This window comes from Leucoraja erinacea, chromosome 8 (genome assembly GCF_028641065.1).
Source record: "Leucoraja erinacea ecotype New England chromosome 8, Leri_hhj_1, whole genome shotgun sequence".
Taxonomy (NCBI): domain Eukaryota; kingdom Metazoa; phylum Chordata; class Chondrichthyes; order Rajiformes; family Rajidae; genus Leucoraja; species Leucoraja erinaceus.
This window is the reverse complement of record NC_073384.1, coordinates 70769201-70786964: the sequence shown is the minus strand read 5'-3', so window position 1 is coordinate 70786964 and position 17764 is coordinate 70769201. Positions and strand designations below refer to the sequence as shown.

Here is a 17764-nt window from a genome sequence, read left to right as displayed (position 1 = left end):
CAGCCCAGAGCTAAACCCGAGCCCTGGTTCAGTGACGCAACTCGTACAGCTCGACGGGAGTGTCGCAGAGCTGAGCGAATGTGGAAGAAGGACAGGCTACAGGTTTCATCGCAAATCCTAAAGGACAGCTGGCGAAACTACCAAAATACTGTTAAAGAGGCAAAAAGATATTATCTCTCTAATATAATAGTGTCTAAGCGCCACGATCCACGTGCGTTATTCAAAACTATTGATTCTGTTTTAAATGCCCCACAGCCTGTCTGCCTGGAAGCATCGCCCGAATTGTGCAACGACTTCCTGCACTTCTTTATAAACAAGGTTGTTTCTATTAGGGCTCTTATCTCAGCTCCTGCCTCAGACCCACCTGTTCCGGCCCCTTGCCTGGTGGCATTTGATAAGTTTGTTCCCCTGACGCTGTCGGGTCTAGAGGATGTGGTTACCCATATCAAGCCGTCGGGTTCCCCATGTGATGCTGTCCCTCCTCTTCTTTTTAAAGAGGTCTTCCCGAGCATAGGGCAGTCGGTCCTCGCCATCATAAACAGTAGCTTGTCTTCTGGGGTTGTCCCCGTAAAATTTAAACATGCTGTAGTGCAGCCATTACTCAAGAAACCTGGCCTGGACCAGACTGTCCTGGCCAATTTTAGGCCAATCTCCAAGCTGCCATTTATCTCGAAAATCATGGAGAAAGTAGTTTATGCTCAGCTGAAACTCTTCCTGGATGAGCACAACATCCAGGAGGTCTTTCAGTCTGGCTTCAAGGCTATGCATAGCACAGAGTCGGCTTTGCTAAGGGTCTCTAACGACACCCTCCTGGCAAACGACTCCGGTAATTATATGGTTCTTGTCTTGCTGGACCTATCTGCCGCCTTCGACACTGTGGACCATGGAATATTAATTTCCCAATTACAGCAACAAGTGGGCATCTGTGGCAGTGCCCTGGGATGGTTCAGGTCCTATCTGGCAGATATAACCATGCGTGTAAGCCTTGGTGGCTTTGTATCCTCCTCTGCTCCCTTGGCATATGGGGTTCCACAGGGCTCAATTTTAGGGCCCCTGCTTTTCTCCCTTTATCTACTTCCACTGGGCTCAATTTTAAGAAGGCATGGCATCTCCTTTCACTTTTACGCGGATGATAGCCAGTTGTATATGCCACTCAGGAAAGAAGATAATTATTCCCTAAAATCACTTCTGTCTTGTCTTGAGGACATTAAGTCCTGGATGGTCTTAAACTTAACGAAAAAAAGACAGAAGTGATTTTGTTCGGCCCTAATGGCTACCGTGAACCTCCCTCTGTTGACTTGGGTCCACTGGCAGTGTTCGTAAAGCCAACAGTTTTAAACCTGGGTTTTATGATGGACGGTGATTTTAAATTAGATAAACAAATAGGCGCAGTGGTTAAGGCCAGCTTCTTTCACCTAAGGAAGCTGGCAAAGGTGAAGCCCATTCTCGAGCGGCAGCATTTTGAAACAGTAATCCATGCCTTTATTTCATCTCGGCTGGATTACTGTAACGCACTCTACTCTGGAGTCTCACGAGCTTCGTTGGCTCGTCTCCAGTTGGTCCAAAATGCTGCCGCTCGCCTTTTAACCGGAACTCGAAAGAGGGAGCACATTACGCCAATTTTGGCCTCCCTTCACTGGCTCCCAGTGCACTTTCGAGTTCATTTTAAAATTCTTTTATTTGTTTTTAAATCATTGAATGGCCTCGCCCCGCCTTACCTCTCTGAGCTGCTCCACCTATATGCTCCTGCCCGGTGCCTCAGGTCAGCGGATCAGCTGCTCCTTGAGGTACCAAGGTCTAAGCGGAAGCTCAGAGGGGATAGAGCCTTTTCTGTTGCTGCCCCGGCACTCTGGAACACCTTGCCGCTGCAGATCAGACAGGCCCCTTCACTGTCCATCTTTAAATCCTCCCTAAAAACTCACTTTTATTCACTGGCTTTCGACACTGGCTGAGACTTTGTTCCTGTTTTAGTGCTTTTAATGTCTTTTAATTTTTACTGTTTTTTATAGTCCTGTCGTCTTAATGGTTTTAGTAGTTTGTAATAACTTTTTGTTGACTTCCCATGTACAGCACTTTGTGGTAACTGATGTTGTCTAAAAGCGCTTTATAAGTAAAGTTATTATTATTATTATTATTATTATTATCCTTCTTTTGAGACCTACTGGCCCTTAACCTCTATTTTCCCATCGCTCTTTTCAATTTCTGACCTACTGCTCTATTTCTCTCCCCCCCCCCCCCCCCCCCCCCCCCCCCCCTCTTGAGTTTAAACCTTCCTGAATGGCGCCAGTGAAGCTCCCCGCAAGGATATTGGTCCCCCTCCAGTTAAGGTGCAACCTGTCCCTCTTGTACGGGTCGCCTCTACCCCAAGAGGGATGCTAATTAGCTAAAAATCTGCCCCCTGCACCAACACCTGAGCCACACCTTCATCAGTCCTATCTTTCTATTCCGGCCTTCCCGACCAGATGACACCGGGAATAATCCAGAGATTGCAATTCTCGAGGTCCTGCCTTTTGCCTCCATATTCACTCCAAGACCTCATCCCTCCCCTCCCCCACCCACGTCATTTGTACTGATGTGTGCCATGACTTCCGGCTGCTCGCCTTCCCCCTTGAAAATGTTCAGCAGCCGCTCGCAGTCATCCAGGACCCTGGCACCAGGAAGGCAACAGAGCCGGAGGGAGGCCTTACAGCACCTGAGACTCGGGTTTGATCCTGACTATGGGTGCTATCTGTACGGATTTTGTACTTTCTCACTGTGACCTGCTTGGGTTTGTTTCCCCGAGATCTTCGGTTTCCCACCATAATCCAAAGACGTACAGGTTTGTAGGTTAATTGGCTTGGTATAAATGTAACATTGTCCCTAGTGTGTGCAGGGTAAGTGTTAATGTGCAGGGATCACTGGTCGGCACGGACTCGTGGGGCCGAAGGACCTGTTTCCGTGCTGTATCTCTAAATTAAAAAAAAACATCCGAGAGAGGAGGTAGAAATAGGAACTTTACTGGATGTTGGGCAGTCTGTTGTGGTGCCTGAGGATTTTGTCCTCTGCTCTTGACAATATAGATCATGGGTCGGCAACCTTGTTCTGCATAGGAGCCAGGACCCAGGACCCAATCAAAAGAAATGTGAGCAGTAAAATAAAGGGCCAAAAACATCTATCGCCATAGGTCAATAACAAATGTGTTTTAAATTAAGATGGATAGTTTGCAACGGCAGGGTTTTCAAGAGTCGCAACAAAAATATAGCCTCCGACTAGAAAAGACCAGCTGACCTGAGGGACCGGGCGCTATGCGCAGCTCAGAGAGGTACAAGCCCATAATTTAAAAACAAATAACAACTTAAAATGAACTCGAAAGTGCACCGGGAGCCAGTGTAGCGAGAAATTCCTCACCGACCCCGCTGGTGCAGCATCCCAACTGGAGACGAGGTGAAACGCTCCAGCACCGCCTTGTCGCCTAGAGCCGCCCTCAGCCCGCGCTTCAGTTTGGACACGTGCCGCAGCACTGGGGTGGGGGGTCAGCACGCTTGTTGGGGAGGATGGAAGAGAGGGGGTGCCACAGGTTAGGGACGGAGAGATGAGAGGGCAACAAAAATATAGTTGACAGGTGTTATGATACAACTAAAGGCAACACTGTGGCCGGAGCGGAACTCCTCACCGACCCCGCTGGTGCTCCCGAGGTAACCGCTCCAGCACCGCCTCGTCGAAGCCGCTCTCAGCCCGCTTCAGTTTCACACGTGCCGCGGCACTGGGGTGGGGGACAGTGTTGGGAGGATGGAAGAGGGGGTGGGAGGTTAGGGACGGAGAGAGAGAGAGCGCGAGTCGACAGGTGTTGTGATATGGAATTGGCTGTGTGTGTGTGTGTGAGAGAACTGCACTCGGATAAGTGTTGTGTGTTACGCCTGCGGGCCGGATCCAGCCCGTGGCGTAGGTTGCCGGCCCCTGATACATACCAATGATTTTTATGATGTTACTGAATGGAATAAATGACAACAAAGCTAGAGAGGATTTTCGCTACGAGGAAGGTGCAAAAAGACTCCAATACGAGTTGACCACTTAGTGAGGAAGGAACATGTTGAGTTGAACTACATTTGTAATAAAAGGAGAGGCATATTATTATTTGAATGGTGACAGATTGGGAAAGAAAGAGGGTCAATGAGGCCCAAATCGCTTTGTACATGAAGCAAGCATGTAGATGCAGCAGACAGTTCTCAAGGCAATGAATGTTCCGCCTGAACAGAGATGGGACAAGAGGTCAGAATCAAACTTGGGTCAGTGGCAATATCTGCAGCTTCACCGGCCCTACCCTTCTCAGTAAAATTTCCTCATCAGTAACTCAGTGGTTAAGACATTTCAAGTACTCGTGCAGTTCATGTTCTAACATCTATTCATTAAAAATATATATTAATTTCCCCGTTAATGCTTTTGTGATCGTTAAACCCGTGTATTGAAAATATGGTACCATCCTTATGCAATGTTACCTTAAGGGCGTTATCTCTTGCAGAAGCTTGCATGGTCTCATGGATGCATTGATCAAATTAAGCTACCTGCCATTATTATTCATAATTAAGATAAAATGGTAGTCACAGCGTGGAAACAGGCCCTTCGGCTCAACTTGCCCACACAGACCAACATGCCCCATCTACAATAGTCCCACCTGCCAATGCTTGGCCCATATCCCTCTAAACCTGCCCTATCCATGTACCTGTCCAAATGTCTCTTAAATGTTATGTTATGAAAGCACCAGATGAAAGGAAATTCTTTCCAGTTTCTGATTTGTAATGGTTTTTGTCCAAAATAATATTTTTGTTGGGTGAGATGACAAAGTTCTAGGATGGTGATATATAATACTTGCATTTTCTGTTTTTATTTTTAATATGTAGGCCGTTTAATCATTGTGCTTTGACAGTAATGTCCGTATATGGTTACTGGAAATTTGTTTCAAGATGATGAATCGTGAATATTTTTCAAAAGCTGGGTCCACCTGCTTTGTTAAAATTTTGTTGCCCGCTACATTTAGCTGTGTTTATGTGCAAACTGCAAATTAACTTTCGGAGAAGAGTCTCTTGGACAGTTCTTGTCATTTTCTTTCTCCGATAGGATCACCATCATCAGCTGGAAGATTTGAATCGGAATGTTGCCCACATAAGCACCTGGCTGTATGAAACTGAAATTCTGCTTGATGAGATTGATAAGAAGTCAGATGTTGAAAAGGATGAAATACTTCAGGTAAAAAAAAGTGTCAGATTTATGTGAGAATAGAATTTGCTCTCTGAAGGACGTCAGAGTCCTATGTATGCACAGGAAGTGTTATAGCGTACATGTAAATGGGAAATAACATGATCATAGAGTCATACAACAAGCCCTTCAGCCCAACTTGCCCATGCCAGCCAAGATGCCCCATCAATGCAAATTCCACCTGAACCATATCCCTCTAAACCTATCCAAATGTCTAAACATGGTGTTATTGTACCTGCCTCAACTACCTCCTCTGGTAGCTCAATTCATATACCCACCTCCAGTGTAAAAAAAGGTTCTCCCTCAGGTTCCTATTAAATCTTTACCCACTCTCCTTATGTTCTCTGGTTCTTAGTTCCCCTGCACTGGGTAAAAGAGTCTGGATTAAGTCTATACTCCCCATGATTTTATACACCTCTCTGAGATCACGTCTCATCCTCCTGCGCTACAAGAAACTAATGTTAGAGCTGCTGCCTTCTAACACCAGAGACCTGGGTTTGATCCTGACTATGGGTGCTGCTTGTACGGAGTTTGTACCCACTCCCTGTGATCGCATGGGTTTTCCCCGGGTTATTCAGTTTCCTCACACACTCCAAAGACGTGCAGATTTAGAAACATAGAAAATAGGTGCAGGAGTAGGCCATTCTGCCATTCTGCCCTCTGCCTGCACCGCCATTCAATATGATCATGCCTGATCATCCAACTCGGTATCCCGTACCTGCCTTCTCTCCATACCCCCGATCCCTTTAGCCACAAGGGCCACATCTAACTCCCTCTTAAATATAGCCAATGAACTGGCCTCAACTACCTTCTGTGGCAGAGAATTCCAGAGATTCACCACTCTGTATGAAAAAATGTTTTCCTCATCTCGGTCCTAAAAGATTTCTCCCTTATCCTTAAACTATGACCCCTTGTTCTGGACGTCCCCGACATCGGGAACAATCTTCCTGCATCTAGCCTGTCCAACCCCTTAAGAATTTTGTACGTTTCTATAAGATTTGTAGGTTAATTGGATTCAGTACCATTGTAAAATTGCCCCCAGTGTGTAGGATAGTGCAAGTGTACGGGGTGATCGCTGGTTGGCGCGACACTCGATGGGCTGAAGTGTCTGTTTCCACGCTGTATCTCTAAAGTCTCCACCTGTAGCTAATGCCCTCTAATCTCGACATCATTTTGATAAACCTCTTCTGCACGGTGTCATAGTCATTCAGCGATGAAACTAGGCCCTTCAGACCAACTTGCCCTCACCAACCAACATGTCCCACCTACCCACCTGCGTTTGGTCCATATCCCTCTAAACCTGTCCTATCCATGTACCTGTTGTTAATTGTTTCTTAAATGATGCAGAAGTCCCTGCTTCAACTACCTCCTCTGGCAGCTTGCACCGTACACCCACCACCCTTTGTGTGAAAAAGCTACCCCTCGGATGCCTAATAAAATCTTTCCCCCTTCACCTTAGACCTATGTCCTCTGGTTCTCATTTTCCCAACTCTGGGCAAGAGACTCTGTGCATCTACCCGATCTACTCATCTCATGATTCTAAACACCTGTATAAGATCACCCCTCATTCTCCTGGGTTCCAAGGAATAGAGTCCCAGCCTGCTCAACCTCTCCCTGTAGCTCACACCCTCTAGTCCTGGCCACATTCATCTTCACTATCTGCAATACAGCCCATTTTTGTATCATCTGCAAACTTGCTAATCTTGCCATGTACGTTCTCATCCAAATCACTGATATAGATGACAGACTCTGAGGCACACCACCAGTCACAGGCCTCGAGTCAAAAAAGCAACCTTCCACCATCACCATGAAGCCAATGTTCTATCCATTCAACTATCTCTCCGTGGATCCCAAGTGATCTAACCTTCCAGAGCCGCCTACCAAACGGAACCTGTTGAATGCTTTGCTGAAGTCCATAAATACAACATCTACAGCTCTGCCCTCAACCTTTTTGGTCACATATTCAAAAAAATCAATCAGATTCATGAGACACGACCTCCCACGTACAAACCCATGCGGACTATCCCTAATCAGCCCTTATCCATCGAAATGCATGTATACCCTATCTCTCGAATACTCTCGGGTAACTTTCCGACTCTAGATGTTAAGCTCACTGACCTATAGTTCCCAGTCTTTTCCCTGCTGCCCTTCCTGAGTAGAGGCACTACATTTGTCACCCTCCAATCTTCCTGCACATCTCCTGTATTGTTGATTGTATCCAGAGCCTCCACATCCTCCTTGTGATGCACGCACTACTCCAAACGCAGCCTATCCAAAGTCCTACAAAGATGCATCATGACTTTCTGACGGTAATACTCAACGCCCTGACCAATGAAGGCAGGCCTTCTTTGCCCCTCAACTTACCGATGTTGCCACTTTCAGGGAGTTATGGACTAGGATAATTCTTCAGTAGCACTTTATTAAAATCTACAACCTTCCTTGTGTGGATATTAATGCAATTGAATATATCATTTGATGTGATTTGGTAGATCTTATAATTACTGCAGTGGTGATTAATAAGCATTGTGTGCATGCTTTGTTCATCGTGAATTATTTGCACTTATGTCGAGCCTCTGCAAAGATCAGCACAGAATAATCATTGGACTACTTTGCAGTGTTTTCAGTCTGAACTGGACGGAATCACCTTGCAAGTTGACGATGTACACGACCAAGCTATTTTACTCATGAACAATAATGGTCCTTCGTGCCGGGAAGTGGTGGAGCCAAAACTCGTTGAACTAAACCGTAACGTGGAGAGTGTTTCTCAGCACATCAAGGTGAGGTGGTCTGAAAGGTAAACTAGAGTAATCTCCAAGTGAATAATCCTGACTGGCTTCCAAAGAAACCATTACTTTTTTTCAAGCGAAGGTGGGACATTTGAAAAGAAGTAGGACTGTCACAGTGGGGCACTGGTAGAGTTGCCTGTCCCACTTAGGCGATTTTTTAGGCAACTACAGGCGACCAGTTTGTCGCCAAATGTTCGCCGGGAGTAGTCTCCTCAGTTGCTCAAAGTCCTCACATCTTTCTGGTTGCAGCTATATTTTTAGCATGTTGAAAAATATTCGGAGACAGTGGGTTTGACGCCAATGAGCGTAGGTTGTCGCCAGGATGTCGTAGGTTGTCGCCGGTTTCTCGGCGACCTGCTTACGACTATGACAGTCGCCGGCAGTTGCCCAAAAAAATCACCGAGTGGGACAGGCCCATTGCAGGGCCAGAGACCCGGGTTCGATCCCCACTACGGGTGCTGTCTGTACGGAGTGTGCACGTTCTCGCCGTGACCGCGTGGGTTTTCTCTGAAATCTTTGGTTTCCTCCCACACTCCAAAGACGTACAGGTTTGTAGGTTAATTGGCTTGGTGGATGTGTAAATTGTCCCTAGTGTGTGTTGGATAGTGTTAATGTGCGGGGATCGCTGGTCGGCGCAGACTCGGTGGGGAGATGGGCCCGTTTCCGTGCTGTATCTCTAAAGTAATTTTTAAAAAGCTGTTAAATTGGCTGTGGATGAGACACAACAGGCAATAAAAGACAGAGAAAGGTGCAGAACTGGGAGATTTTTGACCTTCAAGTCAAGCAGAGAGTTGGAGAACAGGTATTTTTGAAAAATCGCTGAAGGGTGGGGAGAAAGGTAGTTTTGATTGAAAAGAGATGTTTTTCAAGTGAAGGTGGGGCATTTATTAGCTAATGGAACACCAACACAAAGAAGACATGGTATCGCAGAGCAGCTACATCTGTGGTAGAAAGTTACTGAAGAGTATTCCGAGGGGTAAAATATATATGTATTTGGATGGACATGGCTTGATTAAGGATAGCTAGTATGGTTTTGTACGTGGGACATTGTGTACGATGAACCCGATTGCGTTTTTTGGAGAAGTAACCAAAAAAGGATGATGAGAGCAAAGCCCTCTATGTCTCTTTGGACTTCAGCAAGGCATTTGATAGGCTTCCACTTGGTAGGTGGCTCTGGAAGGTGAGATGTGGGTGGATGTGGAGAGGATGTTGTCACGAATGGGAGAGTCTAGGACTAGAGGTCATAGGCTCAGAATTAAAGAACGTTCCTTTTCTACAGAGAGGCTGCCTGACCCGCTGAGTTACTCTAGCTTTTTGTGTCTATACTTGATTGGTGTTGGAGAGAGATTTGGCAGATTGTGACCCAACATCATTCCTAATTGCAGCAGCTGGTTTGAATCTTGGAATATACCTCACCAAGGCAGATAGTTTTGCCATCCCTTCATGCACATTGCATCAAGCAACCCTACAACTAGCTTGAAAAGATAATGAGCTACCATTGTTGGAAGCTGTAGAATTTACCATGACGTGGATATTTATGATGAGGATCATCAAAGTATTAATGATTCAGTCTTGACTTGAAGCTTCGGCTTGGAAACATAGACTATATATGCAGGAGTAGGCCTTTCGGCTCCTTGAGCCAACACCGCTATTCCCTGTCTTGATCATGACTTTCGTTTGAACCTATGTTGAAATGACAATTTAAACATAATTTTGTTTGAACCTATGTTTAAATGACAATAAACGGATTCTGATGACATCATCCAGAATCAGGACACTGTTCCTGCTTTCTCCCCATATCCCTTGATTCTATTAGCCCTAAGAGCTGAATCGAACTCTCCCTTGAAAACATCCAGTGAATTGGCTACCATTGCCTTCTGTGGCAGTGAATTCCACAGATTCATAACTCTCTGGGTGAAAACGTTTTTCCTCATCTCAGTCTTAAATGGCCTTCCCCTTATTCTTCAACTGTGACCCCAGGTTCTGGACTCCCCCAACATGGGGAACATTTATCCTGCATCTAGCCTGTCCAATCCTTTAATAATTTTATGTTTCTGTAAGATACCCTCTCATCCTTCTAAATTCCAGTGAATATAAGCCCAGTCGACCCATTCTTTTGTACTAGGCTAAAGTATTTTGATATTGGCATTTGATTATAGCTTATGCTAGAAGATGTTTTGACAGCAAAACAGAAGGTGTTGAAGCATTGGGTTTTCTTCTTTCTACCATGTATGGGAGGCAGAGATAAGTCAGACAGTCAGACCTACTGTATTTCCCAGGATGGAAATATCTAATTTTGGATGGCATAGCTTTGAGGTGAGAGGAGCAAAGTTTAAATTCTTGCTATTGAGGGAGTGCAGCGTAGGTTTACAAGGTTAATTCCCGGGATGGCGGGACTGTCTTGTGCTGAGAGAATGGAGCGGCTGGGCTTGTGCACTCTGGAGTTTGGAAGGATGAGAGGGCGATCTCATTGAAACATATAAGATTGTTAAGGGCTTGGACACGCTAGAGGCAGGAAATATGTTCCAGATGTTGGGGGAGTCCAGAACCAGGGGCCACAGTTTAAGAATAAGGGGTTAGCCATTTAGAAAGGAGACAAGGAAATACTTTTTCTCACAGAGAGCGGTGAGTCTGTGGAAGTCTCTTCCTCAAAGGGCATTGAGGCAGGTTCTCTGGATACTTTCAAGAGAGAGCTAGATAGGGCTCTTAAAAATAGCGGAGTCAGGGGATATGGGGATAAGGCAGGAACGGGGTACTGATTGGGGATGATCAGCCATGATCACATTGAATGGCGGTGCTGGCTCGAAGGGCAGAATGGCCTACTCCTGCACCCATTGTCTATTGTCTATTAAACTCTGTCCCTGAAAACTTCAAACAAAGCCAGAAATCTCAGGGTTATTATGGATTCAGATTTACATTTCGACAGTCACATCAAATCAGTAACAAAATCGGCCTACTATCACCTCAAAAACGTAGCACGATTAACAGGATTCATGTCAGCTCAAGACTTAGAAAAACTTGTACATGCCTTTATTACTAGTAGGCTAGATTATTGTAACGGTCTCCTTGCAGGTCTTCCGAAAAAAACTGTCAGGCAGCTACAGCTTGTTCAGAACGCTGTTGCTAGAGTTCTAACAAAGACCAAAAAATTTGAACACATTACACCAATTCTTAAATCCTTACATTGGCTCCCTGTATGTCAGAGAATTGATTTCAAAATCCTGCTGCTCACCTATAAATCACTACATGGTTTAGGGCCAAAGTATATCACTGACATGCTTCTGAGACCAATCTGTTAGTGATTCCCAGAGTAAATACAAAACATGGGAAAGCAGAATTTAGTTACTATGCAACAAATAGCTGGAATAAACTTCCTGAAGATTTAAGACTTGCCTCAACTTTGACCACTTTTAAAACAAGACTGAAAACTTTTATGTTTACTTTAGCTTTCAGCTAAATCTTAACTACATTGCACTCTTAACTTTTGCACTTTTTATAATGCATTTTTAACTTTGCTTTTATTTTCTTTTAATTCTATTTTATTTCATTTTATTATTTCATTTTATTGTATGACATGTTTTATGCGAAACACTTTTGAGTCTGCCTCATGTATGAAATGTGCTATATAAATAAAGTTGCCTTGCCTTGCCTTGCCTAAACGTGATGTGTCAGGCAAGCTTTTTAACAGAGGTTTTGTTGAAAACTTCCATCATTTTCAATCAATCCGTTTTTGTCTGGTGATCTTTTGCAATCATGAAGTGGTGTAATGTTTAAAATGGAATTAATAAGTCATAGTCAAACAGCGTGGAAACAGGCCCATCAACCCAACTTGCTCTCCCTGAGCAACTTGTTCCATCTGCACTAGTCCCACCTGCCTCCATTTGGCCCATCTCCCTCCAAACCTATCCTATCCATTTACCTACCTAATTGTTTCTTAAAGGTTGCGATAATACCTGCCTCAACTACCTCCTTTGGCAGTTCATTTGTGTCAAAAAAAAGGTTACCCCCCAGGTTTCTATCAAATCTTTTCCTCCTCATCACCTCAGATTCTCGATTTCCCTACTCAGCATGAGATTCTGTGCGTCTATCTGATCTAACCCTTTAACGATTTTGCACACTTCAGTAAGATCACCCCTCATCCTCCAGCTCTCCATGGAATAGAGTATTCGCCTGCTCAACCTCTCCCTAGACCTCAGGCCCTTGTGTCCTGACAACATCCTCGTAAATCTTCTCCCCTTTTCCAGCTTGACAACATCTTTCCTATAACATGGTGCCCAGAAGTGTTTAAGATGGATTCAGAAATGCGTTTAGTGCTTGCCTCTCAATTTGAATCTTAAAAATCTGACGCGATTAATGCAGTCATTAATTTTTAGTCAACTTTGATTCTTTGCCAGTGTAAAAGCATATTCTCTGAGGACAAGGATATTATTGGGGGGGAATTGTAAAGGGCAGTGGGAATTTGGGAAAGGCATGAACTTTGTGCAGGGGGAATTCCTTCTCACTAATTTGATTGAGTTTTTAAGGAGGTAATTAAATGGATTGGTGTGGGTGGGGCAGTAGATGCTCTATTTGTATTTTAGTAAGGGTTGACAGTGTTCCAGAGAAAACGATCTAAGTTTATCCGACCTCTCCCTGTAGCTAAGTACCCATAATCTAGGCGTCATTCTGTAAGCCTCCTCCTCACTCGTTTCAAAGCTTCCACATTCTTCCTGCAATGGGTCAACCAGAAGCGCACAGAATACTAAAAATGATATTTGTATTCCTCCCATAAGGAAGCAAGGTTGACCCAGAAAGAGCAACGAGGAGAGCATCCAGCTGGGTGGCACCAGTATAAAAGAGAGGAAAGTGAATTTCTGGAATACTTGGATGACATTGAACAAAAACTGGTGGATTGTGGCTCAGAAGATGAACAATTTAAGGTACTTAAGTTAACAAAAGGACTTTTGTTTCGTTCATTGTGGTTTCTTAATATTTATACTTAAAAATTATATTTATTAGGAATCGGAGGGGTAACTTTTTCACACAAAGGGTGGTGGGTGTATGGAACGAGCTGTCAGAGGAGGTTGTTGAAGCTGGGAGTATTACAACGTTTAAAAAACAATTAGACTCAAACATGCATTAGACAGGTTTGGAGGGATATGGACCAAACTAAGAAGGAACTGCAGATGCTGGAAAATCGAAGGTTGACAAAAATGATGGAGAAACTCAGCGAGTGCAGCAGCATCTATGGAGCGAAGGAAATAGGCAACGTTTCGGGCCAAAACCCTTCTTCAGACCGAAGGAAATAGTCTGAAACGTTGCCTATTTCCTTCGCTCCATAGATGCTGCTGCACCCGCTGAGTTTCTCCAGCATTTTTGTGGACCAAACACAGGCAGGTTGTACGAGTGTAGATGGGACATATTGGTCGGTGTGGGCATGTTGGGCTAAAGGGTCTGTTTCAACTCTATGACTCTTTGACTCTATGCAAGATAGGCTTGCACAGGAATTTAAATTTCCTCTCGTTGCAACCGGCACATGTCACATAAACTGCTCGTCAACACACTTAATAATGTAGCAGATCTCTCATTTCCGTCCCATTCTCACATGCCCCATTGGAGTGTTAATGGCACTTGGAGGGCTAAAAGCATGGGAATGCTGATCGCTCTTCTCTCAATCAACTAGCATTCATAATGTTGGATGAGAAAGTTACAATGAATGATTGGATTGGAAGGAGTGAATTTGCAAAAGATCTCTAAAGAGTCTTTGGAGGGAAATTGGCAACTGGCAGGGATGTCTATAACTGAGACTGAAGCTGCTATATGTTGTATGAAATAATGTGCACATACCGAATAACGTAGATGTGAAAAAGTGGTGGGGCAGTGGTGGAGTTGCTGTCTGACAGCATTTATAAGCGCCGGAGACGCGGGTTCGATCCTGACTACGGGTGCTGTCTGTATGGAGTTTGTACCTTCTGCCCGTTACCGCATGGGTTTTCTCCCAGAACTTTGGTTTCCTCCCACACTCCAAAGACATAGAGATTTGTAGGTTAATTGGCTTGGTAGAAATGTAAACAAATATTGTCCCTTGTGTAGGATAGTATTAATGTGCAGGGATTGCTGGACGGTGGGCCGAAGGGCCTGTTTCCGCGCTGTATCGAAGCTATAAACTAAATACGAATAGAAGATAGACACAAAATGCTGGAGTAACTCAGCGGGACAGGTGGCATATCTGCTAAGTAGGAATGGCCGGCATTTTTATATACAAATTGAATCTGGTAACAATGTCTCTAAATGTGTTTTTCCTTTCCAGGAATTAATCCAAGAAATGGAGCAGCGAAGGGAGGACTTTCTTGCCTTAAAAATGAAGGGCCATAGTCTGGGATTATATTGTACCATCCCAGGAAAGGATAACGTCAGTATGGATGAGCGCTGGCAACAAATCGAGGCCCGGCTTTCGTTCTTACCAGCCAGTACACGTAGGTTATGGGCTTATAATTTATAAAATCTAACAAAGTAGAGAGTAGGAGTTCATTTGTTATTGCGTACAGCCAACGATACTAACAATTGTCTCAAGTTTATCCGAGGAATTTCACTGTTTAGCTTAAAATATAATGTCATAATGTAATATGAGCGGCAAGGTGAACAGCCAGAGGTCAAGGTTATTTCGGTGAAGAATATGCACAAGGAACTGCCGATCCTGGTTTACAGAAAAGGACACAAGTTCTGGAGTAACTCAGCAGGTCAGGCAGTATCAGAGACAAAAGGAGGCAAGTGTGTGGGAAGGAACTGCAGATTGGTTTACGCCAAAGATAGACACAAAATGCTGGAGTAACTCAGCAGGACAGGCAGCATCTCTGGAGAGAAGGAATGGGTGACGTTTCGGGTCGAGACCCTTCTTCACACTAAGAGTCGGCTGAGAGGGAGACACAGTTAAGGGAGGGTAGGGTGTGAAAACGAGCCATCAAAGGAGAAGGGTTTCGGCCCGAAACGTTGCCTATTTCCTTTGCTCCATAGATGCTGCTGCACCCGCTGAGTTTCTCCAGCTTTTTTGTGTAACCATCAAAGGAGATGATGCTCTAGGAAAAAGTAGAATAGATCATTGTTAGCTAGGAGAAGGTGACAACGAAGCAGACAGAGATAAAATTTAATCAGGGAGATAATCGGATAGTCTGAGTGAGGCCCAGTGTAAATTGGAGGAACTGCACCTCATATTTTGCTTGGGCAGCATACACCCCCTGTGGTATGAGCAGGAACTGCTGCTTTGACCCAAAATGACGATTCTCCAAAGATGTTGCTTGGCCTACTGAGTTATTCCACCACTTTATTCTATTTCGAAAAACATGAATTGGAAGGAAATTGTATGAGGTTTGCTGGGTAGATTTTAAAAGGGGCAGGGCAAGTAGACTTATTGTTATACTGACAAGAGGTACAGCTAGAATTAAAAGTCTTGTCTTCATTAGCTTTACAGGCACTTATAAAAACCATCACACAATAAATGATATATAAATGGCACATACATTTCTGAAATAAAGAAAAGTACAAAAAATAAGACATCAGTGTAAAATAAAAAACCACAGGCAGCATCTCCGGACAACATGGACAGGCAACGTTTTGGGTCGGGATGTTACATAGAAACATAGAAAATAGGTTCAGGAGGAAGCCATTCAGCCCTTCGAGCCAGCACCGCCATTCATTGTGATCATGGCTGACCGTCCCCAATCAATAACCTGTGCCTGCCTTCTCCCCATATCCCTTGATTCAACTTCCCCTAGACCTTTATCTAACTCTCTCTTAAATCCATCCAGTGATTTGGCCTCCACTGCCCTCTTGTGGCAGGGAATTTCACAAATTCACAACTCTCTGGGTGAAAACGTTTTTTCTCACCTCAGTCTTAAATGGCCTCCCCTATATCCTAAGACTGTGGCCCCTGGTTCTGGACCTGCCCATCATTGGGAGATTTTTTCCTGCATCTAGCTTGTCCATTCCTTTTTTAATTTTATATGTTTCTATAAGAGACCCCCTCATCCTTCTAAACTCTAGTGAATACAAGCCAAGTTTTTTCAATCTTTCCTCATATGACAGTCCCGCCATCCCAGGGATCAATCTCGTGAACAGAGGGCAGTGGAGGCCAAGTCACTGGATGGATTTAAGAGAGAGTTAAATAGAGCTCTAGGGGCTAGTGGAGTCAAGGGATATGGGGAGAAGGCAGGCACGGGTCAATGATAGGGGATGATCAGGCACGATCACCTTGAATGGCGGTGCTGGCTCAAAAAGCCGAATAGCCGCCTCCTGCACCTATTTTCTATGTTTCTCTAACTATTGTTACTATGAAATAAATGTTGCACTGTCGCCTCTCTCCTCAGGAGGACCGAGTTATTGCTGACCATTGCACCACAAGTGAAGGGATGATGACACAGTATTTCCCATCAGATTATATTCTGGATATTAACAAGGCTCTGTTGGCTCTGGCAGACGTTGAGCTACTCCTCAATGCACCAGAATTAAACAATGGGAAAATACGAGGACTTTTCAAGCCAGGAAGACTCCCTAAAGGTGCGTTAGATCTGGAAAGGTAATGTTTGCCCTTGACACAAAGCTGGAGTAACTCAGGGGGTCAGACAGCATCTGTGGAGAAAACGAATAGGATGTTTTGGGTCGAGACCCTTTTCAGACTGAGAGTCAGGGGCAAGGAAATGAGAGCTATAGAACAAATGAATGAAAGATATGCAAAAAAAAAGGAACAGCACCTCATATTTTGTTTGGGTAATTGACACACCAGCGGTATGAACATTGACTTCTCTAACTTCAAGTAACCCTTGTTTTCCCTCTCTCTCTCCATCCCTTCCCCCTTCCCAGATCTCCCACAAAGCCTACTGTCTCCGCCTCTTCCTTTCTTTCTCCCCCCCCCCCTCCCAGACATCAGTCTGAAGAAGGGTCTCAACCCGAAAGGTCGCCTATTCCTTCTCTCCATAGATGCTGCCGAGTTTCTCCAGCATTTTTTGTCTACTAACAGTAAAGACTTGTATCTTCTTTGTATAACAGGAAATACATACAAATAATCTACAGGTTGAACACTGATCCTTTTGGCATCCTTGGTTCCAGAGCCTTTCTGGATTATCTGTTTTTCTGTATCAACAGAGGCACGTGATAATTAAACTACAATATACCCTTGGGCATCTAATGACCCCTCTCCCGTGCCTCTAAAGCACCATGAGGTGACAGAAACATCACCCATTCCTTCTCTCCAGAGATGCTGCCCGTCCTGCTGAGTTACTCCAGCATTTTGTGTCTAGCTCCACCTACGACACAACCAAGTAAGACATGCCGGAAATCCGTGTCCTTGGTTCTTCTTCTTTGATGCTCTGATCTCATTTGACAAAAGTAGAACTTTGGATAGCGAAATTAAACAGTCGAATGGACACACAGGAAATTGCAGTTGCTGAAATGTCGAGCAAAAAATGAGACAGGCTGGAGGAACTCAGCTGGTCAGGCAGCATCTGTGGAGGGAATGGACAATGATGTTTCGGATCGGGACACCTCTTGAGACTGATGGAGGGGGAAGAAAGCTGGAAATGAAAGGGGGGGGAGAGCAGAGCCTGGCATGTGAAACAGGTGTATATGGGCGAGTGTGTTATTTAGCAGGTGGGTTACGTAAGTGACAAAGTAAAAGCCCTGTCCCACGGTACGAGTTCATTCCAAGAGCTCTCCCGAGTTTGCCCTGATTCAAACTCGGAGATTTACGGTAATGGCCACTCGTCGGTACTCGG

General features: G+C 44.6%; 1 protein-coding gene across 1 annotated transcript in view; it reads left to right on the top strand.

Moving 5' to 3' along the window:
* utrn (utrophin) overlaps nucleotides 1-17764 on the top strand; it is a 382291-nt gene that overhangs the window by 193063 nt on the left and 171464 nt on the right. The window contains 7 exon segments of the mRNA XM_055639965.1: nucleotides 5095-5223; nucleotides 7848-8009; nucleotides 12791-12937; nucleotides 14308-14454; nucleotides 14456-14473; nucleotides 16361-16507; nucleotides 16509-16550. Coding sequence (XP_055495940.1) covers nucleotides 5095-5223; nucleotides 7848-8009; nucleotides 12791-12937; nucleotides 14308-14454; nucleotides 14456-14473; nucleotides 16361-16507; nucleotides 16509-16550 — 792 coding nt within the window.